At 41.1% G+C, this 23,615-nt stretch overlaps 1 protein-coding gene across 1 annotated transcript; it reads right to left on the minus strand.

The window, feature by feature from the left end:
• Nucleotides 1-42: 42 nt before the first annotated feature.
• LOC109875707 (guanine nucleotide-binding protein G(t) subunit alpha-2-like) lies at nt 43-23,067 on the minus strand. Its single transcript, XM_031803881.1, has 9 exons — nt 22,692-23,067; nt 15,486-15,528; nt 15,069-15,210; nt 10,057-10,217; nt 7,939-8,067; nt 7,023-7,152; nt 6,395-6,548; nt 4,872-5,076; nt 43-604 (listed from the first exon to the last, which is right to left on the minus strand). Exons 1-8 carry the CDS (start codon nt 22,801-22,803, stop codon nt 4,889-4,891), a joined length of 1,059 nt encoding a protein of 352 aa, XP_031659741.1. The 5' UTR covers nt 22,804-23,067; the 3' UTR covers nt 43-604; nt 4,872-4,888.
• Nucleotides 23,068-23,615: the final 548 nt, after the last annotated feature.

The raw sequence follows: 23,615 nt of genomic DNA on the forward strand, positions 1-23,615 counted from the left end.
GTCGGGTACGGTCTGTGTAATCTTCAGTTATCAAAAACAGAGTACAGAGAAGTCTATCCATCTTTATTTTGTCTCTAAACTTCAAAAATAAGGACAAACGTAATATTCAAAACGATCCCTTTCTCACAGTACTTACGATATATTGGTCTGATCAAAATAGTTTGGTCTATTATTATTTAGTCTAAGCTTGTGTCTCACAATACACAGTTTATGCTATTAAAATAGATTCAATTAAAAATAGATGATCATTTTCAAATATCTGCTGTTAACTTGGTAACTTTTTTTACAAGTTAAAGAGAAACAGCAGGAGACTACTAAAGGTAAAACATAAACACTAGCTTCAGGGGTTTAATGGTACGTTACGCAATATAAGTGCCGTCCAAGGAGCACTTTCATTTTATTTATTTTTTACAACAAAAATGTTAAATGTTGATACTCTGTTTTCTACCCAATGGACTTGATGATGATGTTGTTGTAGTAGTAGAGGGATGCATCCGAGGAACCCAGGGCTCGGCGGTGGTGACGATGACAGCAGGATAAACAGTTGTCCACCTTCTCCAGCACAGTGGCCCAATAAAAACCAGTGAGTTGGCTGATGGAAGTTCTGAAGAGATGAAGAGAAGTCCATTTAATATGTCATCTTTTTAACATTCATACATTATTTTTGAGGGGGGGGGGGGGGGACTCGATGCAGATTCAGTTTTTTTGTTTTGGTCCCCTAAACGGGATCAAAAAGGACACTGCAATGCCTCACAGCTGCTCTAATATATATTTTACTCAATACAAATGCGATCAAATATATCTTAATTAGTGTCTTCTATTCAAAGTGTAAAGCTGAAGCGATAGAAATGTAAAGGTCATTTCCGGTTTACGTTGACATGCAGTATGCAGCGTTTTTCATGAACGCTGTCTCCTGTAAAGCGGGAGTGTGCTGTACAGCTGAACTTCTGCCATGCACATTAAATAGAGCCCTAGGTCTGTTTTAATGGTACTTTTAGGAGGCTAATGATGAAAAATAAACCTTAAAAAGAAAGCAATATGGGGAGGGACAGGGAGGGAGGGACAGGGAGGGAGGGACAGGGAGGGAGGGACAGGGATAGTGTTGAAATAGGGAGGGAGGGACAGGGATAGTGTTGAAATAGGGAGGGAGGGACAGGGATAGTGTCGAAATGGGGAGGGAGGGACAGGGATAGTGTCGAGATGGGGAGGGAGGGACAGGGATAGTGTCGAGATGGGGAGGGAGGGACAGGGATAGTGTTGAAATGGGGAGGGATAGTGTCGAGATGGGGAGGGAGGGACAGGGATAGTGTCGAGATGGGGAGGGAGGGACAGGGAGGGAGGGACAGGGATAGTGTTGAGATGGGGAGGGAGGGACAGGGACAGTGTCGGTGGGGAGGGACAGGGATAGTGTCGAGATGGGGAGGGAGGGACAGGGATAGTGTTGAAATGGGGAGGGATAGTGTCGAGATGGGGAGGGAGGGATAGGGATAGTGTCGTGATGGGGAGTGGGACAGGGATAGTGTCGAGATGGGGAGAGAGGGACAGGGATAGGGATAGTGTCGTGATGGGGAGTGGGACAGGGATAGTGTCGAGATGGGGAGGGAGGGACAGGGATAGTGTTGAAGTAGGGAGGGAGGGGGAGGGATAGTCGAGATGGGGAGGGACAGGGATAGTATTGAGATGGGGAGGGAGGGGGAGGGACAGGGATAGTGTCGAGATGGGGAGGGAGGGACAGGGATAGTATTGAGATGGGGAGGGAGAGACAGGGATAGTATCGAGATGGGGAGGGAGGGACAGGGATAGTGTCGAGATGGGGAGGGACGGATAGTGTCGAGATGGGGAGGGAGGGACAGGGAGGGAGGGAGGGACAGGGATAGTGTTGAGATGGGGGGGGGGGGCAGGGATAGTGTCGATGGGGAGGGACAGGGATAGTATCGAGATGGGGAGGGAGGGATAGGGATAGTGTCGATGGGGAGGGAGGGACAGGGATAGTATCGAGATGGGGAGGGAGGGACAGGGATAGGGATAGTGTCGTGATGGGGAGTGGGACAGGGATAGTGTCGAGATGGGGAGGGAGGGACAGGGATAGTGTTTGAAATAGGGAGGGAGGGACAGGGAGGGAGGGACAGGGATAGTCGAGATGGGGAGGGACAGGGATAGTATTGAGATGGGGAGGGAGGGGGAGGGACAGGGATAGTGTCGAGATGGGGAGGGAGGGACAGGGATAGTATCGAGATGGGGAGGGAGGGACAGGGATAGTATCGAGATGGGGAGGGAGGGACAGGGATAGTGTCGAGATGGGGAGGGAGGGACAGGGAGGGAGGGAGGGACAGGGATAGTGTTGAGATGGGGAGGGAGGGACAGGGATAGTGTCGGTGGGGAGGGACAGGGATAGTATCGCGATGGGGAGGGAGGGATAGGGATAGTGTCGATGGGGAGGGACAGGGATAGTATTGAGATGGGGAGGGAGGGACAGGGATAGGGATAGTATCGAGATGGGGAGGGAGGGACAGGGATAGTATCGAGATGGGGAGGGAGGGACAGGGATAGTATCGAGATGGGGAGGGAGGGACAGGGATAGTGTCGGGGAAATGTTAGCGATATGATTCTCTTCATCCATCCTCCTCACCCTCAGCCGTCTGAACCATAGAAACACAATTACTAGAAGGGACAAAGCACCTCAGACCATGGTATGTCCATTCTAGTAATAGATTTCTATGGTCTGACCTAACCGTGTAATAGAAGTATAATAATTCTGTAATAATTAGAACCATACATAAACTCAGCAAAAACAGAAACATCCTCTCACTGTCAACTGCGTTTATTTTCAGCAAACTTAACATGTGTATATATTTGTATGAAAATAAGATTCAACCATTGAGACATAAACTGAACAAGTTCCACAGACATGTGACTAAGAGAAATGGAATAATGTGTTCCTGAACAAAGGGGGGGGGCGTCAAAATCAAAAGTAACAGTCAGTATCTGGTGTGGCCACCAGCTGCATTAAGTACTGCAGTGCATCTCCTCCTCACGGACTGCACCAGATTTGCCAGTTCTTGCTGTGAGATGTTACCCCACTCTTCCACCAAGGCACCTGCAAGTTCCTGGACATTTCTGGGGGGAATGGCCCAAGCCCTCACCGTCCGATCCAACAGGTCCCAGACGTGCTCAATGGGATTGAGATCCGGACTCTTCGCTGGCCATAGCAAAACACTGACATTCCTGTCTTGCAGGAAATCACACACAGAACGAGCAGTATGGCTGGTGGTATTGTCATGCTGGAGGGTCATTTCATGATGAGCCTGCAGGAAGGGTACCACATGAGGGAGGAGGATGTCTGCCCTGTAACGCACAGCGTTAAGATTTCCTGCAATGACAACAAGCTCAGTCCGATGATACTGAGATACACCACCCCAGACCATGACGGACCCTCCACCTCCAAATCGATCCCGCTCCAGAGTACAGGCCTCGGTGTAACCCTCATTCATTCGACGATAAACGCAAATCCGACCATCACCCCTGGTGAGACAAAACCGCAACTCGTCAGTGAAGAGCACGTTTTGCCAGTCGTGTCTGGTCCAGCGACGGTGGGTTTGTGCCCATAGGAGACGTTGCTGCCGGTGATGTCTGGTGAGGACCTGCCTTACAACAGGCCTTCAAGCCCTCAGTCCAGTCTTTCTCAGCCTATTTCGGACAGTCTGAGCACTGATGGAGGGATTGTGTGTTCCTGGTGTAACTCGGGCAGTTGTTGTTGCCATCCTGTACCTGTCCCGCAGGTGTAATGTTCGCATGTACCGATCCTGTGCAGGTGTTGTTACACGTGGTCTGCCACTGCGAGGACAATCAGCTGTCCGTCCTGTCTCCCTGTAGCGCTGTCTTAGGCGTCTCACAGTACAGGCATTGCAATTTATTGCCCTGGCCACATCTGCAGTCCTCATGCCTCCTTGCAGCATGCCTAAGGCACGTTCACGCAGATGAGCAGGTACCCTGGGCATCTTTCTTTTGGTGTTTTTCAGAGTCAGTAGAAAGGCCTCTTTAGTGTCCCAAGTTTTCATAACTGTGACCTTAATTGCCTACCGTCTGTAAGCTGTTAGTGTCTTAACGACCGTTCCACAGGTGCATGTTCATTAATTGTTTATGGTTCATTGAACAAGCATGGAAAACAGTGTTTAAACCCTTTACAATGAAGATCTGTGAAGTTATTTGGATTTTTACGAATTATCTTTGAAAGACAGGGTCCTGATAAAGGGCTGTTTCTTTTTTTGCTGAGTTTAGGTCATTGAGGTAATATGTCAGACATAATACAACATGTCGTATTTTAATTTCATTGCAGATGGTCTGTCCACAGCCAGGCCTTATTACAGTTTGTCAGCAGATGGTCTGTCCACAGCCAGGCCTTATTACAGTTTGTCAGCAGATGGTCTGTCCACAGCCAGGGCTTATTACAGTTTGTCAGCAGATGGTCTGTCCACAGCCAGGGCTTATTACAGTTTGTCAGCAGATGGTCTGGTCACAGCCAGGCCTTATTAGTTTGTCAGCAGATGGTCTGTTCATAGCCGGGCCTTATTACAGTTTGTCAGCAGATGGTCTGTCCACAGCCGGGCCTTATTACAGTTTGTCAGCAGATGGTCTGTCCACAGCCAGGCCTTATTACAGTTTGTCAGCAGATGGTCTGTCCACAGCCAGGCCTTATTACCGTTTGTCAGCAGATGGTCTGTTCACAGCCAGGCCTTATTAGTTTGTCAGCAGATGGTCTGTTCATAGCCAGGCCTTATTACATTGTTTCAGTAAGGCCTTCATAGTGATTTCCTGTTCGGCACTGAGGTGTGAGCGTGCGTCAGGCAGTAATACAGGCCGTCATACTGTACCTTCAGTCAGGAGCTGCTCAGAACAGCCCGGCGTCTTTTAGGTTGGTTTTGATAACGTCTGTGATGGTGTTGAAGGCCTGGTTCACGTCCTGTGTCTCTACAGCGCAGGTGATGTGGGTGTAGATGGGTTTCTCCGCCTGCCTCAAGTTCAGAGACTCAAACTGCATCTTCACGTGGTTGCTGGCGTCTTCATATGTGTTAGGCCCTATAGAGAGATAAGAGAGCTGTAAAAACTGATCAGAGACTGGTTGCTGGTGTCTTCGTATGTGTTAGGCCCTATAGAGAGATAAGAGAGCTGTAAAAACTGATCAGAGACTGGTTGCTGGTGTCTTCGTATGTGTTAGGCCCTATAGAGAGATAAGAGAGCTGTAAAAACTGATCAGAGACTGGTTGCTGGTGTCTTCGTATGTGTTTGCCAGAGGGAATAAGAGGGAGTTTCTTATTGTGTTTTAATTGAGTGAGAAAGATTTCAATGTATTCATTTTTTTTTATGTATATTTTTGGTTGAATCTTTATTTAACTAGGCAAGCCAGTTAAGAACAACATCTTATTTACAATAACAGCCAAACCCGGACAATGCTGGGACAACTGTGCGCAGCCCTATGGGACTCCCAATCACAGCCCTATGGGACTCCCAATCACGGCCGGATGGGACTCCCAATCACGGCCCTATGGGACTCCCAATCACGGCCCTATGGGACTCCCAATCACGGCCGGATGGGACTCCCAATCACGGCCGGATGGGACTCCCAATCACGGCCGGATGGGACTCCCAATCACGGCCGGATGGGACTCCCAATCACGGCCGGATGGGACTCCCAATCACGGCCGGATGGGACTCCCAATCATGGCCCTATGGGACTCCCAATCACGGCCGGATGGGACTCCCAATCACGGCCCTATGGGACTCCCAAACACGGCCGGATGGGACTCCCAAACACGGCCGGATGGGACTCCCAATCACAGCCCTATGGGACTCCCAATCACAGCCCTATGGGACTCCCAAACACGGCCGGATGGGACTCCCAATCACGGCCGGATGGGACTCCCAATCACGGCCCTATGGGACTCCCAATCACGGCCGGATGGGACTCCCAATCACGGCCCTATGGGACTCCCAAACACGGCCGGATGGGACTCCCAAACACGGCCGGATGGGACTCCCAATCACAGCCCTATGGGACTCCCAATCACAGCCCTATGGGACTCCCAAACACGGCCGGATGGGACTCCCAATCACGGCCCTATGGGACTCCCAATCACGGCCCTATGGGACTCCCAATCACGGCCGGATGGGACTCCCAATCACGGCCCTATGGGACTCCCAATCACGGCCCTATGGGACTCCCAAACACGGCCCTATGGGACTCCCAAACACGGCCCTATGGGACTCCCAATCACGGCCGGATGGGATTCAGCCTGGAGTCATTCATCAGACACGGTGAATACACAAAAAAAAACAATGGTCAATAGTTCATGGAAAACAAGTTTTTGCCATTTTGGGACTCAAGAGTAGGCCTCACCGTCGTAGTCGGGGAAGCAGACATTGAGGTGGACATTCTTGATCTTCTCTTGGAAGATGTCCTTCTTGTTGAGGAAGAGCACGTGGATGGTGTCCTCGAAGAACCTGTGGTTGCAGATACTGTTGAATAGATGGAGAGACTCGTGCATGCGGTTCTGAAAAGAGAAGAGGACAAGCGGAATGAAGGATGGCTCAACCTCCACTAGCTCGCTGCGGTCACACTAGTTGGTGAGGTTTGCAATATGGTTGAACGTCTCCCTCTCATCTGTACCCTCCTTTTTTAGTTTAGATTAACTTTGAAGTGTGTGTGTGAAACAGTGTGTGTGTGAAACAGTGTGTGTGTGAAACAGTGTGTGTGTGAAACAGTGTGTGTGTGAAACAGTGTGTGTGTGAAACAGTGTGTGTGTGAAACAGTGTGTGTGTGAAACAGTGTGTGTGTGAAACAGTGTGTGTGTGAAACAGTGTGTGTGTGTGTGTGAAACTGTGTGTGTGTGTGTGAAACTGTGTGTGTGTGTGAAACTGTGTGTGTGTGTGTGTGTGTGTGTGTGTGTGTGAAACTGTGTGTGTGTGAAACAGTGTGTGTGTGTGTGTGTGTGTGTGTGAAACTGTGTGTGTGTGTAATCACTCACCATTTCCTCGTCCTCCAGCAGCACCAGGTCATACGCGCTGAGGGAACTACAGAACAGGACGCAATGGACGCCCTGGAAACAGTGGATCCACTTCTTCCTCTCTTCTCTTCTACCGCTCATATCAAACATCCTGTCCGTCAGAGAGACGCAATAATAAATTAATTAATCAATCAATTATTAAGCCCTTTTTACAGGAGAGGAGCGATCAGTAACTCCAGTACAGTATCATGAGGTCCTCCAGGCTTTTTACACATAGTTCTTGTATATGGTGAGAGCGTGGTTCTTGTAATACAAAGGTTGAAGGTTCAACTCCAGCAGGAATCACATACAAATACTGACAATGCATGCACACTGTATTATACGTTGCTACGAGTAAAGACGCTACTACGTTGCTACGAGTAAAGACGCTACTACGTTGCTACGAGTAAAGACGCTACTACGTTGCTACGAGTAAAGACGCTACTACGTTGCTACGAGTAAAGACGCTACTACGTTGCTACGAGTAAAGACGCTACTACGTTGCTACGAGTAAAGACGCTACTACGTTGCTACGAGTAAAGACGCTACTACGTTGCTACGAGTAAAGACGCTACTACGTTGCTACGAGTAAAGACGCTACTACGTTGCTACGGTACAGACGCTACTACGTTGCTACGGTACAGACGCTACTACGTTGCTACGGTACAGACGCTACTACGTTGCTACGGTACAGACGCTACTACGTTGCTACGGTACAGACGCTACTACGTTGCTACGGTACAGACGCTACTACGTTGCTACGGTACAGACGCTACTGCGTTGCTACGGTACAGACACTACTACGTTGCTACGGTACAGACACTACACTTGACGTCTTTGCAGGTGAACTATAATGTACTGTGACAAAAGAGCCAGGTAGTTAGCTACTGTAGCTCACCTGAATTTGACATCTTTGCAGATGAACCTCTCCTCATTGACCCCGCCGGTCTTGATCCTGCACCGAAGGATGTCCTGGTCGTTAGGGGTGAAGTCAGCCTGGGTGATGCGCTCCAGGTCACTGAGGAAGCTGTGTGAGAGGCAGTCAATCAATGAATCAATCAAGATCAGATCACTGAGTTAGCTGTGGGAGAGAGGCAGAGTAAATCAATCAACTAATCAATAAAATGTATTTAAAAAGCCTTTTTTTAGATCAGCAGTTATTACAGAGTGCTTTACAGTAACTAGACCCTAAAGACAACAGCACTGTCTAGCTTCCACAGAGGCCATAGACCAGGGATCCCCAACTGGCGGCCCGCAGGCCAAACTTTGGCCCGTGATTGATTTTATTTGGCCCCTCAATTTTTCTGAACACCAAAAAAAACACTGAACAAAAATATAAATGCAACATGCAACATTTTCAAAGATTTTTACCGAGTTACAGTTCACATACGCAAATCAGTTAATTTAAATAAATACATTTGGCCCTAATCTATGGATTTCACATGACTGGGAATACAGATATGCATCTGTTGATCACAAAAGAAATAGGGGCGTGGATCAGAAAACCAGTCAGTATCTGGTGTGACCACCATTAGCCTCATGCAGCGCGACACATCTCCTTCACAGAGTTGTTCAGGCTGTTGATTGTGGCCTGTGGAATGTTGTCTCACTCCTCTTCAATGGCTGTGCGAAGTTTCTGGATATTGGCAGGAACTGGAACACGCTGTCGTACACATCGATCCAGAGTATCCCAAACATAGTCAATGGGTGACATGTCTGGTGAGTATGCAGGCCATGGAAGAACTGGGACATTTTTCAGCTTTCATGAATTGTGTACAGATCCTTGAAACGGGGCCATGCATTATCATGCTGAAACGGTGATGGCAGCTGATGAATGGCACAACAACGGGCCTCAGGATCTCATCACGATATCTTATTGTCATCCATAAAATGCAATTGTGTTCGTCGTCTGTGGCTTATACCTGCCCATACCATAACCCCACCACCACCATGGGGCACTCTGTTCACAACGTTGACATCAGCAAACCGCTCGCCCACAAGACGCCCTACACCGGGATTCATCCGTGAAGAGCACACTTCTCCAGCGTTCCAGTGGCCATCGAAGGTGAGCATTTGCAAACTGAAGTCGGTTACAATGCCGAACTGCAGTCAGGTCAAGATCCTGGTGAGGACAACGAGCACGCAAATGAGCTTCCCTGAGACGATTTCTGAAAATTTCTACAGAAATTCTTCCATTGTGCAAACCCACAGTTTCATCAGATGTCCGGGTGGCTGGTCTCAGACGATCCCGCACGGGAAGAAGACTGATGTGGATGTCCTGGGTTGGTGTGGTTGCACGTGGTCTACGGTTGTGAGGCCGGTTGGGTGTTCTGCCAAATTCTCTAAAATGGCAATGGAGGCGGCTTATGGTAGAGAAATGAACATTCAATACTCTGGTGGACATTCCTGTAGTCAGCATGGCAATTGCACGCTCCCTCAACATGAGACAGCTGTGGCATTGTGTTGTGGGACAAAACTGCACATTTTAAAGTGGCCTTTTATTGTCCCCAGTACAAAGTGAACCTGTGTAATGATCATGCTGTTTAATCAGCTTCTTGATATGCCACACCTGTCAGGTGGATGGATTATCTTGGCAAAGGAGAAAAACTCACTAACAGGGATGTAAACAAATGTGAGCACTAAATTTGATAGAAAACCCTTTTGTGAGTGTGGACTATTTCTGGGATCTTTTATTTCAGCTCATGAAACATGGAACCAACACTTTACATGTTGCGTTTATATTTTTGTTCAGTATAAAAGACTATAAAAACACCAAAGTTATTTTAATTGTTTAAATCTGTTCAAAAGTATTTCCATAACAGATAGATATATATGTGATCGTATACAAAAATTAGAATTAGTCTTTTAGTCAAATATGATATATGTTTAGGCTTCTTGCTGTCAATTTGCATTCTACAAATGATTTGTAATTATGTTCCGGCCCCCTGACCATCCGATCAAGAAGAAAGAACATCCCGCGCCTAAATCTGGTTATTGAGCCATGCCATAGACTCACTAGTAAGCGGAGTCGAGGAGATGGTAGCCCTCGGCTGCTGACTCGAAACACTCCTGGATGCCAGGGTCTATCCACAGCTTCTTGATGCACTCAGCCAGCTCAGGAGACATGGTTCCCTCCTCAGTCGAGTTGGATAGGTTCTCCAGCTTCGTGCCTTCATCCTGGACACACAGAGAACAACCCCCATACATGCATCAGTATAGTATAGCATAGTATAACGTAACATTACCAGGCAGAAAAGAAACACCTGAAACTACTGTAGATCCTTCCAAATTCTGGTCTTGAAGAGAATACAAAAACAAACTGTGGGGGGAGGTTCTCTTCTGCACTGTTCAACCAATCCAATGAATGTGGAGGAGGAGTTAAGATAAAGTCTCGCCTTAACATCCAAAAAGAGGAAATCGAGTCACAGGCTCTCATTCCATTTCCCCTGACAACCAGAACTTCCGGTTGTTGGCAACTCCGCAATAGTATAACATGTCTATAGTCTATCATGTCTATACAGTATAGTATAAAATGTCTATACAGTATAGTATAAAATGTCTACAGTATAGTATATCATGTCTATACAGTATAGTATAAAATGTCTACAGTATAGTATATCATGTCTATACAGTATAGTATAAAATGTCTACAGTAGAGTGTAAAATGTCTACAGTATAGTGTAAAATGTCTACAGTATAGTATAAAAACGTCTACAGTATAGTATATAATGTCTATACAGTATAGTATAACATGTCTATACAGTATAGTATATGTCTATACAGTATAGTATATCATGTCTATACAGTATAGTATATCATGTCTATACAGTATAGTATAAAATGTCTACAGTATAGTATATCATGTCTATACAGTATAGTATATCATGTCTATACAGTATAGTATAACATGTCTATACAGTATAGTATAATATAGTATATCATGTCTATACAGTATAGTATAACATGTCTACAGTATAGTATAAAATGTCTACAGTATAGTATATCATGTCTATACAGTATAGTATAACATGTCTACAGTATAGTATAACATGTCTACAGTATAGTATAACATGTCTACAGTATAGTATAACATGTCTACAGTATAGTATATCATGTCTATACAGTATAGTATAACATGTCTACAGTATAGTATAACATGTCTACAGTATAGTATAACATGTCTACAGTATAGTATAACATGTCTACAGTATAGTATAACATGTCTACAGTATAGTATAACATGTCTACAGTATAGTATATGTCTATACAGTATAGTATAACATGTCTACAGTATAGTATAATATAGTATACCATGTCTATACAGTATAGTATAACATGTCCACAGTATAGTATAATATAGTATACCATGTCTATACAGTATAGTATACCATGTCTACAGTATAGTATAATATAGTATACCATGTCTATACAGTATAGTATAACATGTCTACAGTATAGTATACCATGTCTATATAGTATAGAATAACATATATAACATGTCTATATAGTACAGTATAACATGTCTATAGTATAACAGTATAGCATAGTATAACATAAGGTACAGTATAACATGTCTGTATAGTATAACATGTCTATAGTATAACAGTATAGCATAGTATAACATAAGGTACAGTATAACATGTCTATAGTATTATAGTATAGTATAACATGTCTATATAGTATATCAGTATAGTATAACATAAGGTACAGTATAACAGTATAGTACAGTATAACATGTCTATAGTATAACAGTATAGTATAACATGTCTATATAGTATATCAGTATAGTATAACATGTCTATAGTATAACAGTATAGTATAGTATAACAAGGTACAGTATAACATGTCTATATAGTATAACAGTATAGTACAGTATAACATGTCAGTATAGTATAACAGTATAATATAGTATAACATGTCTATAGTATAACAGTATAGTATAACATAAGGTACAGTATAACATGTATATATAGTATAACAGTATAGTATAACAGTATAGTACAGTATAACATGTCAGTATAGTATAACAGTATAATATAGTATAACATGTCTATAGTATAACATAAGGTACAGTATAACATGTGTATATATAGTATAACAGTATAGTATAACATAAGGTACAGTATAACATGCATATATAGTATAACAGTATAGTATAACATAAGGTACAGTATAACATGCCTGTATAGTATAACAGTATAGTACAGTATAACATGTCTATAGTATAACACGAGGTACAGTATAACAGTATAGTATAATAGTACAGTATAGTATAGTATTATAGTATAGTATAACAGTATAGTATAATAGTACAGTATAACAGTATAGTATAGTATTATAGTATACTATAACAGTATAGTACAGTATAACATGTCTATAGTTTAACAGTATAGTATAACATAAGGTACAGTATAACATGTCTATAGTATAACATGTCTATAGTATAACAGTATAGTATAGTATAACAAGGTACAGTATAACATTTATATATAGTATAACAGTATAGTATAGTATAACATGTATATAGTATAACAGTATAGTATAGTATAACAGTATAGTATAACATGTATATATAGTATAACAGTATAGTATAACATGTATATAGTATAACAGTATAGTATAGTATAACAGTATAGTATAACATGTATATAGTATAACATGTATATAGTATAACAGTATAGTATAGTATAACAGTACAGTATAACATGTATATATAGTATAACAGTATAGTATAGTATAACATGTATATAGTATAACAGTATAGTATAGTATAACAGTATAGTATAACATGTATATATAGTATAACAGTATAGTATAGTATAACATGTATATAGTATAACAATATAGTATAGTATAACAGTATAGTATAACATGTATATAGTATAACATGTATATAGTATAACAGTATAGTATAGTATAACAGTACAGTATAACATGTATATATAGTATAACAGTATAGTATAGTATAACATGTATATAGTATAACAGTATAGTATAGTATAACAGTATAGTATAACATAAGGTACAGTATAACATGTATATATAGTGTAACAGTATAGTATAACATGAGGTACAGTATAACATGTCTGTATATTATAACAGTATAGTATAACAGTATAGTATAGTATTATAGTATAGTATAACAGTATAGTACAGTATAACATGTCTATAGTTTAACAGTATAGTATAGTATAACATGAGGTACAGTATAACAGTATAGTGCAGTATTATAGTATAGTATAACAGTATAGTATAATAGTACAGTATAACAGTATAGTATTATAGTATAGTATAACAGTATAGTACAGTATAACATGTCTATAGTTTAACAGTATAGTATAGTATAACATAAGGTACAGTATAACATGTATATATAGTATAACAGTATAGTATAACATAAGGTACAGTATAACATGTATATATAGTATAACAGTATAGTATAACATAAGGTACAGTATAACATGTCTGTATAGTATAGCAGTATAGTATAACATGTCTATAGTATAACAGTATAGTATAACATAAGGTACAGTATAACATGTATATATAGTATAACATGTCTATAGTATAACAGTATAGTATAACATAAGGTACAGTATAACATGTATATAGTATAACAGTATAGTATAACATAAGGTACAGTATAACATGTATATATAGTATAACAGTATAGTATAACATAAGGTACAGTATAACATGTCTATAGTATAACATGTCTATAGTATAGTATAACATAAGGTACAGTATAACATGTCTATAGTATAACATGTCTATAGTATAACAGTATAGTATAGTATAACATAAGGTACAGTATAACAGTATAGTACAGTATAACATGTCTATAGTATAACATGTCTATAGTATAACAGTATAATATAGTATAACATAAGGTACAGTATAACAGTATAGTACAGTATAACATGTCTATAGTATAACAGTATAATATAGTATAACATAAGGTACAGTATAACATGTATATATAGTATAACAGTATAGTTTAACATAAGGTACAGTATAACATGTATATATAGTATAACAGTATAGTATAACATAAGGTACAGTATAACATGCCTATAGTATAACATGTCTATATAACAGTATAATATAGTATAACATAAGGTACAGTATAACATGTATATATAGTATAACAGTATAGTATAACATAAGGTACAGTATAACATGTCTATAGTATAACAGTATAATATAGTATAACATAAGGTACAGTATAACAGTATAGTACAGTATAACATGTCTATAGTATAACAGTATAATATAGTATAACATAAGGTACAGTATAACATGTCTGTATAGTATAACAGTATAGTATAACATAAGGTACAGTATAACATGTCTGTATAGTATAGCAGTATAGTATAACATGTCTATAGTATAACAGTATAGTATAACATAAGGTACAGTATAACAGTATAGTATAACAGTATAGTACAGTATAACATGTCTATAGTATAGCAGTATAGTATAGTATAACAGTATAGTATAGTATAACATAAGATACAGTATAACTGTATAGTATAGTATAACATAAGATACAGTATAACATGTCTGTATAGTATAACAGTATAGTACAGTATAACATGTCTATAGTATAACAGTATAGTACAGTATAACAGTATAGTATAACATGTATATATAGTATAACAGTATAGTATAGTATAACATAAGATACAGTATAACTGTATAGTATAGTATAACATAAGATACAGTATAACATGTATATATAGTATAACAGTATAGTACAGTATAACATGTCTATAGTATAATAGTATAGTACAGTATAACATGTCTATAGTATAATAGTATAGTACAGTATAACATGTCTATAGTATAATAGTATAGTATAGTATAACATGTCTATAGTATAATAGTATAGTATAACATGTCTATAGTATAATAGTATAGTATAGTATAACATGTCTATATAGTATAACATGTATAACATGTCTACATGGTACAGTATATTATAGTATTGTTTCACACACATGCAAACACCCAGCCTGCAGTACCCACCTCCGCAGCCGGTGATCCGTACTTGATCCCCAGGATACCCATGCCTCTGACGATAGACAGAGCTGACTGCAGGATGTTACCAAAGATCGCCCCTCTGGATGACACCTTCTCCTCCTTATTAAAACCACCCAGGTGAAGGATTCTGTGAAGAAGAAGAACTATTGGGTTAGTATTGAGTTATTCCACTTAAAAAAAAAAAAAGTTTAATGTAGTCCTTGTAGTGGATATAGTTGTATGGTTTGTTTAACTTTGTGACATGAGTCTGTGTCACTCTGTTAAAGTGGAATTTCCCTGTGGCTCAATTATCCAAACTGCCACCTAGTGGTGCTTCTGTGGCAGTGCAGCTCACTTCTCTGCTGCCCCATATTAACAGAGAGAGAACCTGAAAAAGCGTACTTCATTTGTAACTTAACTTACTTCATTTGTTTTACAATGGTGCTTTTCCCAGACTCCTCAGCACCTGAAAGAAAACAAAAATACACAATTTATTACAACAGTTAAATAAAGGTCAACAATGTCATTTTTAATTAGAAAGGGTTTCGTCAGTGACTGGCTCAAAAAAGCGAGCTGACAAGGTGAAAAACCTGCCGATGTGCCCTTGAGCAAGGCACTTAACCCTAATTTTCTCCAGGGGTGTTCTACTATGACTGACCTTGTAAAACAACACATTTCACTACACTATCCAGTATACGTGATCTTAATACTCCTGGACCTGGTGGCCAGCGAAACATAGGGTTATTCCCAAATGGCACCCTCTTCCCTATATAGTGCCCTACTTTTGACCAGAGCCCTATGGGACAGATTGAAAATAGAGCAGTTTGACAGAACAGTCTGTGTGGAGATCACTGACATCTCCTTACTGGGACTCAGAACACACCAGGACAAAGGTCTGGATGTCACTTAAAAACCTTTTTATTTTAAAACCTATTTTAAAACCTAAATGCTATTGTTTGACCAGTGCTTAATAGGATGCCATTTGAGAGGCAGCCTGGGTCTCTCAGAGACTTCAGGGAAAAAAATACCTTGATGTCACCTAATATATTTATTTTAAACCTTTATTTGAAAACCTTTAAAACTAATATACTATGGGTCCCGACCCCAACATGTAACCAGACCAGTGCAGTAGGGCTCCGCTCGTTTTTTGAGCTCAGATGGACCCCTCTTCCCTACATAGTGCACTACTTTAGACCAGAGTCCGATGGAACCCTCTTCCCTACATAGTGCACTACTTTAGACCAGAGCCCTATGGAACCCTCTTCCCTACATAGTGCACTACTTTAGACAAGAGCCCTATGAAACCCTCTTCCCTACATAGTGCACTACTTTAGACCAGAGCCCTATGGAACCCTCTTCCCTACATAGTGCACAACTGCTTAAATAGGGTTCCGTTTGGGACGCAACCTGGTTCTCTCAGGCAGATTAGGACAAAGGCCTCGATGTCACTTATTTAAACCCCTTTATTTAAACCCCATATTGAAAAGAAGACCTCGGCTTTATTGTGTTTTTAGCCTCACTTACAGTTCATGTAGTGCGGTGTCCTGCTGGATCAACCTGCTACTTTCAAATGTCCCATAAATTCAGTCAATCAACACTATGGTACCGACCCCACCCTGTACCAAGCCCGTGTGTTAGTACCTATTGCTCAGCACTTAGCCTGGTTCCAGTTCTGTTTGTGCTGTCTTGCCATGACTAAAGCGGCATGACAACGAACATAGAAAGGAATAGGTTATACAACACAAACAATCTGGTGCTCAGGCTCTCAGCTGAGCTTAAAGACTCTCTCTACAGGTCTCTCTGTTAACCATCACGTCTACATCCTGCTGCCTCTCTCCGGTTGCTCGACGTGGCCTGTTGTCTCATCATTACGCACACCTGTCACCGTCGTTACGTGCACATGCGCCTCGACACTCACCTGGACTCCATCACCTTCCTGATTACCTCCCCTGTATCTGTCAGTCCGCTTTGTTCTCTCCTCAGGCGTTATTGACTCGGTTTCATGTCTGTACGCTTTGTTCTCTCCTCAGGCGTTATTGACCCGGTTTCATGTCTGTACGCTTTGTTCTCTCCTCAGGCGTTATTGACCCGGTTTCATGTCTGTACGCTTTGTTCTCTCCTCAGGCGTTATTGACCCGGTTTCATGTCTGTACGCTTTGTTCTCTCCTCAGGCGTTATTGATCCGGTTTCATGTCTGTACGCTTTGTTCTCTCCTCAGGCGTTATTGACCCGGTTTCATGTCTGTACGCTTTGTTCTCTCCTCAGGCGTTATTGACCCGGTTTCATGTCTGTACGCTTTGTTCTCTCCTCAGGCGTTATTGACTCGGTTTCATGTCTGTACGCTTTGTTCTCTCCTCAGGCGTTATTGACCCGGTTTCATGTCTGTACGCTTTGTTCTCTCCTCAGGTGTTATTGACTCGGTTTCATGTCTGTACGCTTTGTTCTCTCCTCAGGCGTTATTGACCCGGTTTCATGTCTGTACGCTTTCCATATTTATTGTTCTATTTATTATAAAATGTGCTGTACTTCCTGTACGATTCCTGTACTTCCTGACTCCCAGCGTACACTTTACAATGTATCCCTTGTAAAAGAGGTATTCTGGTCTCAGTGGGACTTCCTGGACAAATAAAGGTTAAATAAAAACAAAATAAAAATTGGGCAATAGAAACCCAAGAGGGAGCATCTTCTGAAGGAGATGGGTTCTTTATTTAGTCTACTCTAATTGGTTAAGTCCTGCACCACTCCTAGTCACAGATAGCACTCATTGGCTCAGTGCCCATCCAGATTAAGGTTGGCCCGCCCTTCTCTTCATCCACCTCCCTATTGAGTGTTGGGCTTTATGTCTCCTGTGTCTTAACACATCAAGCATTATGTAACCTGGTCCTGTGTCTTAACACATCAAGCATTATGTAACCTGATCCTGTCTTAACAAATCAAGCATTATGTAAGCTGATCCTGTCTTAACACATCAAGCATTATGTAACCTGATCCTGTCTTAACAAATCAAGCATTATGTAACCTGATCCTGTGTCTTAACACATCAAGCAGTATGTAATCTGGAAACATTTCGTTTGGCCACTGTGGATCAAGAGATATCACTGCCCGTGCAATAAAACAACAATCAACCCGAGAAACGAGACCTTAAAACTTGTGTTCGCTTCCCATCCCCAATCTAATGTCTAGGCTTTACTGCATAGGGCTAACAAAAAAGTATTGGGACAAATTCACTTGTGTATTAAAGTAGTAAAAAGTGTTGTATTTGCTCCCATATTCCTAGCATGCAATGAAAACGTCAAGCTTGTGACTATACACATTTTGGTATGCATTTGCTCATTATTTTGGTTGTGTTTAAGATTAAGAGAAAGTTAGACCCTGTCATATACCCCCCAAAAATGCTAACCTCCCTTTATTGAAATGGTGAGAGGTTAGCATGTCATTCTCATTCATTCATTCACAATTCGTTCAGGATTATCCGTAATCATGGTAGCATCCACATTAATGTAGAAGTGTTTAGAAACATATTATATTCTTATTTATAATAAAAGTGACTCCAAAAATGACACAATACATTATTTACCATTAAATATCTATTGGGCTCAAAATAATCTGAAACACAACCAAAACAAACAGCAAATGCATCCAACAAGTTTGTAGAGTCACACGCTTGATGTAGTCATTACGTGCTGTGGATATAGGACCAAATACATTAACTTTTCACCACTTTCATACTCAAGTGAATTTGTCCCAATACTTTTGCTCCCCTAAAATGGGGGGACTATGTACATGAAGTGCTGTAATTTCTAAACGGTTCAGCTGATATGGATGAAAATACCCTCAAATTAAAGCTGACAGTCTGCACTTTAATGTCATTGTTTGATTTCAAGTATAGAGTATAAAGCCAAAATAAGACAAATGCTTCACTGTTCCAATGATTAGAAAGGGCACTGTATATACTGACTGTTTCGGGATCTGATCTTTGACCTTGATTGAGACTAAGTGGCTACATGCAGAGAGGCTAAGGGAATTACCCTTTTCACACTACTGAACCTCAGCCCAGTCAAACCCTGCTGATCTGAGAACCTAGTCAAACCCTGCTGATCTGAGAACCTAGTCAAACCCTGCTGATCTGAGAACCTAGTCAAACCCTGCTGATCTGAGAACCTAGTCAAACCCTCCTGATCTGAGAACCCATCTGAACCCTGCTGATCTGAGAACCTAGTCAAACCCTGCTGATCTGAGAACCCAGTCAAACCCTGCTGATCTGAGAACCCAGTCAAACCCTGCTGATCTGAGAACCCAGTCAAACCATGCTGATCTGAGAACCTAGTCAAACCCTGCTGATCTGAGAACTCATCTGAACCCTCCTGATCTGAGAACCAATCTGAACCCTGCTGATCTTAGAACCCATCTGAACCCTCCTGATCTGAGATCCTAGTCAAACCCTCCTGATCTGAGAACCTAGTCAAACCCTGCTGATCTGAGAACCTAATCAAACCCTGCTGATCTGAGAACTCATTTGAACCCTGCTGATCTGAGAACTCATTTGAACCCTGCTGATCTGAGAACTCATCTGAACCCTGCTGATCTGAGAACTCATTTGAACCCTGCTGATCTGAGAACTCATTTGAACCCTGCTGATCTGAGAACTCATCTGAACCATGCTGATCTGAGAACCCATCTGAACCCTGCTGATCTGAGAACCCATCTGAACCCATACATCATAGGTGCTGGAAGAGGAACTAGGTGAAAAGAACACTGTAAGTCAGAGCCAGCGCAGTACAGTTTGGATTGGGTCAGAATGATGTGGAGTAAAGTACTTAAATAGAAATACTTTAAAGTACCACTTAAGTCGTTTTTGGGGGTCTCTGTAATTCACTATTTATTTTTTTGAAAACTTTTACTTTTACTCCACTACATTCCTAAAGAAAATAATGTACTTTTTATTCCATACATTTTTCCTGACACACAAAAGTACTCGTTACATTTTGAATGCTTAGCAGGACAGACATTTTTTCCAATTCACACACTTATCAAGAGAACCTCCCTGGACATCTACTGCCTCTAAACTGGTGGGCTCATTAAACACAAGGGCTTTGTTATGTCTGAGTGTTGGAGTGTGCCCCTGTCTATCGTCAATTTAAAAAACAAGAAAATCATGCCTTCTGGTTTGCTTAATATAAGGAATTTTTCATTACTAATACTTTTACTTTTAATACTTAAGTATATTTAGCAATTACATTTACTTTTGATACTTAAATATATTTAAAACCAAATAATTTTAGACTCAAGTAATATTTTACTGGGTGATTTTCACTTTTACTTGAGTCATTTTCTATTAAAAACTTATGGCTGAGATCACGCTAACGGGATCGATATGACAACAGCCAGTGAAAGTGCAGGGAGCCAAATTCAAACAACAGAAATCTCCTAATTTAAAATTACTCAAACATACAAGTATCTTATACCATTTCAAAGGTAATCTAATCTCCGATTTCAAAAAGGCTTTGCAGCGAAAGCACCACAAACGATTATTTTAGGTCACTGCCAAGTCACAGAAAAACACAGCCATTTTTCCAAGCCAAAGACAGGAGTCATAAAAAGCAGAAATAGAGATAAAATGAATCACTAACCTTTGATCTTCATCAGATGACACTCATAGGACTTCATGTTACACAATGCATGTATGTTTTGTTCGGTAAAGTTCATATTTATATAAAATATCTCATCCGGTGATTTTGCAGAGAGCCACATCAATTTCCAGAAATACTCATAATAAACGTTGATCAAAGATACAAGTGTTAACATGGAATTTTAGATCCACTTCTCCTTAATGCAACCGCTGTGTCAGATTTCAAAAAATCTTTATGGAAAAAGCAAACCATGCAATAATCTGAGTACGGCGCTCAGAGCCCAAACCAGCCAAAAAGATATCCGCGATATTGTGCAGTCAACAGAAGTCAGAAATAACATGATAAATATTCACTTACCTTTGATGATCTTCATCAGAATGCACTCCCAGGAATCCCAGTTCCACAATAAATGTTTGTTTTGTTCAATAATGTCCATCATTTATGTCCAAATAGCTACTTTTGTTAATGCGTTATGTAAACAAATCCAAAGTCACGAAGCGCGTTCACTAGGAGCAGACGAAATGTAAAAACGTTCCGTTACAGTCCGTAGAAACATGTCAAACGATGTATAGAATCAATCTTTAGGATGTTTTTAACATAAATCTTCAATGTTCCAACCGGCGAATTCCTTTGTCTGTAGAAAAGCAATGGAATGCGAGCTACCTCTCAAGTGAACGAGCGTCACGAGCCTGTGGCACTCTGCCAGACCACTGACTCAACAAGCCCTTATGAGCTACTCCTTTACAGTAGAAGCCTGAAACAAGTTTCTAAAGACTGTTGACATCTAGTGGAAGCCTTAGGAAGTGCAACATGACCAATATCCCACTGTATCTTCAATAGGGAATGAGTTGAAAATCGACTAACCTCAGATTTCCCACTTCCTGGCAGGTTTTTGCCTGCCATATGAGTTCTGTTATACTCACAGACATCATTCAAACAGTTTTAGAAACTTCAGAGTGTTTTCCATCACAATATACTAATAATATGCATATATTAGCAACTGGGACTGAGTAGCAGGCCCTTTACTCTGGGCACCTCTGGGCACCTTATTCATCTAAGCTACTCAATACTGCCCCCAGCCATAATTAAGGTATCTTTACTTTTACTCAAGTATGGCAATTGGGTATATTTTCCACCACTGTGTGAAAGCACAGTTTGGATTGGGTCAGCAGGATGGTGTGAAAGGTTAAATGCTGTCTGACGAGAGGATGGGTACACCAATCTGGACTGGATTCTGAGACTGGACTAAACCAGTTAGAGTAATAGGCTTGGCCTCTCATCAGCAAGGGAACATGATTGACTTGGACCTAAAGTAGTCATTCTTTCAGCACCTCACTGTGTCCTGACATTCACCTGGACTACAACTCTTCTGGGAGGGAGCAATGTACCTCAGGGAGAAATGTACTTCAATGTACCTCAGGGAGAAATGTACTTCAATGTACCTCAGGGAGAAATGTACCTCAGGGAGAAATGTACTTCAATGTACCTCAGGGAGAAATGTACTTCAATGTACCTCAGGGAGAAATGTACTTCAATGTACTTCAGGGAAAAATGTAACTTAAAGCTCTTAGTCTGAACTTGAACAATGTTCCTTATTTTCTAGGTTCAGTCACGTATATCTCTTAAAACATTCCAAGAGAAAGAACACTATGCCTTGATCGGTGTTTGTTTGCTCTTAACTGTCAATGTTAAGACAAAGTGTTGCTCTTAACTGTCAATGTTAAGACAAAGTGTTGCTCTTAACCAGGGCTGCCCAACCCTCTTCCTGGAGATCTACAGTGCTGTGCGTTTTATTCCATGGTATTTAGTTGAAATATATCCTTTCAGTTTCTATATGAACAGGGAAAAAATATAATGGGGGATCCTAACCTCTTAGCCATTAGACCAAAAGGACATCCTTCTGGCTTCTAAGTCTCAGACAGGGTTAACTCTTCACAATAACATGATGATTTTCAAATCACCTCCGATACATTCAGACCAATGGGTTCAGTTCACTTACCCAACATCAGCACTTTAACTGCCTTCGACTCGGCCAGCTGCTTCTTCAGCTCCTTGGAGTCGATCCCCTCCTCTCCCTCCATCTCCAGATCCTCCGGCTGGTCCATCGACATCTTGACGGTTAGTTGTCCGGAGTGCCTAACTACACAGAAACAGCCTTTCAGTCACTAAACGATGTGTGATCGCCCAGATAAAGGAACAGTCAGTTAGATCGTTGAGTAGTTGTTGGCTAGGTAGGCTACTGTTCAAAGGTTGAGTCAGAGTGTCGCTCCTCTGCAGGTTCAGGTGCTAAATGTCACTCGGGTAGTCTCTGTGGTTTAAAGCTCATGTCATAGAACATGGAACCAGAAGCCAAATCCTATTAACACAGCTAATCAGGTCTGGACTGAAGAGACCAAAACACGACCAATTTGGCTCCTCTACGGTTGGTTAGGGATTTGAGATGGAGAGATGCATTGACTGTTCCCGTTTTCTGTAACTTTGACACCAGAGAATGACCTTTCAGAGGTTTTGTACTGTATATAATTTAATAAAGAGCATTGGTACCTCCCTTAGAGGACTTTAAAATGAAATGTATATATAGGTATATAGCCATTGATTCTTCAAGACTATAACTCAATGCCTTATGAGCTTGTTGTTTTACTCCAATGTTTGTCAACACAGTACATGTAAACAAATACTGTATAGCCTGAAAACATGGTTCATACTATAATGTTGATATCATGGATGGTCAGTCCCTGTGTCATATCTCTGTCTAGCAGAGAGTGGTTACATTTCTCCAGCCCCGTCCCTCAGCTGTTTAACAGCTTTGTTGTCATTTGAACTGCAGATTGCCCTTTTTAAGAGCTCTTGTATATGATTAAAAAGTGCAGGTTCCTATTACTGTGATGCCTCCGGTACTATATAAACCATGCTGTAAAGGACA

This window comes from Oncorhynchus kisutch, linkage group LG24 (genome assembly GCF_002021735.2).
Source record: "Oncorhynchus kisutch isolate 150728-3 linkage group LG24, Okis_V2, whole genome shotgun sequence".
NCBI classification, from domain to species: domain Eukaryota; kingdom Metazoa; phylum Chordata; class Actinopteri; order Salmoniformes; family Salmonidae; genus Oncorhynchus; species Oncorhynchus kisutch.

Bases quoted from the DNA above. Each gene is read 5' to 3' on its own strand.
- LOC109875707 (XM_031803881.1), bottom strand. From the start codon at position 22,803: ATGTCGATGGACCAGCCGGAGGATCTGGAGATGGAGGGAGAGGAGGGG. The intron at 10,218-15,068 runs GTGGGTACTGCA...CTGTGTGTCCAG, and splicing joins ACGGATCACCGGCTGCGGAG to GATGAAGGCACGAAGCTGGA. The intron at 6,549-7,022 runs GTGAGTGATTAC...TTCTCTTTTCAG, and splicing joins TGCTGGAGGACGAGGAAATG to AACCGCATGCACGAGTCTCT.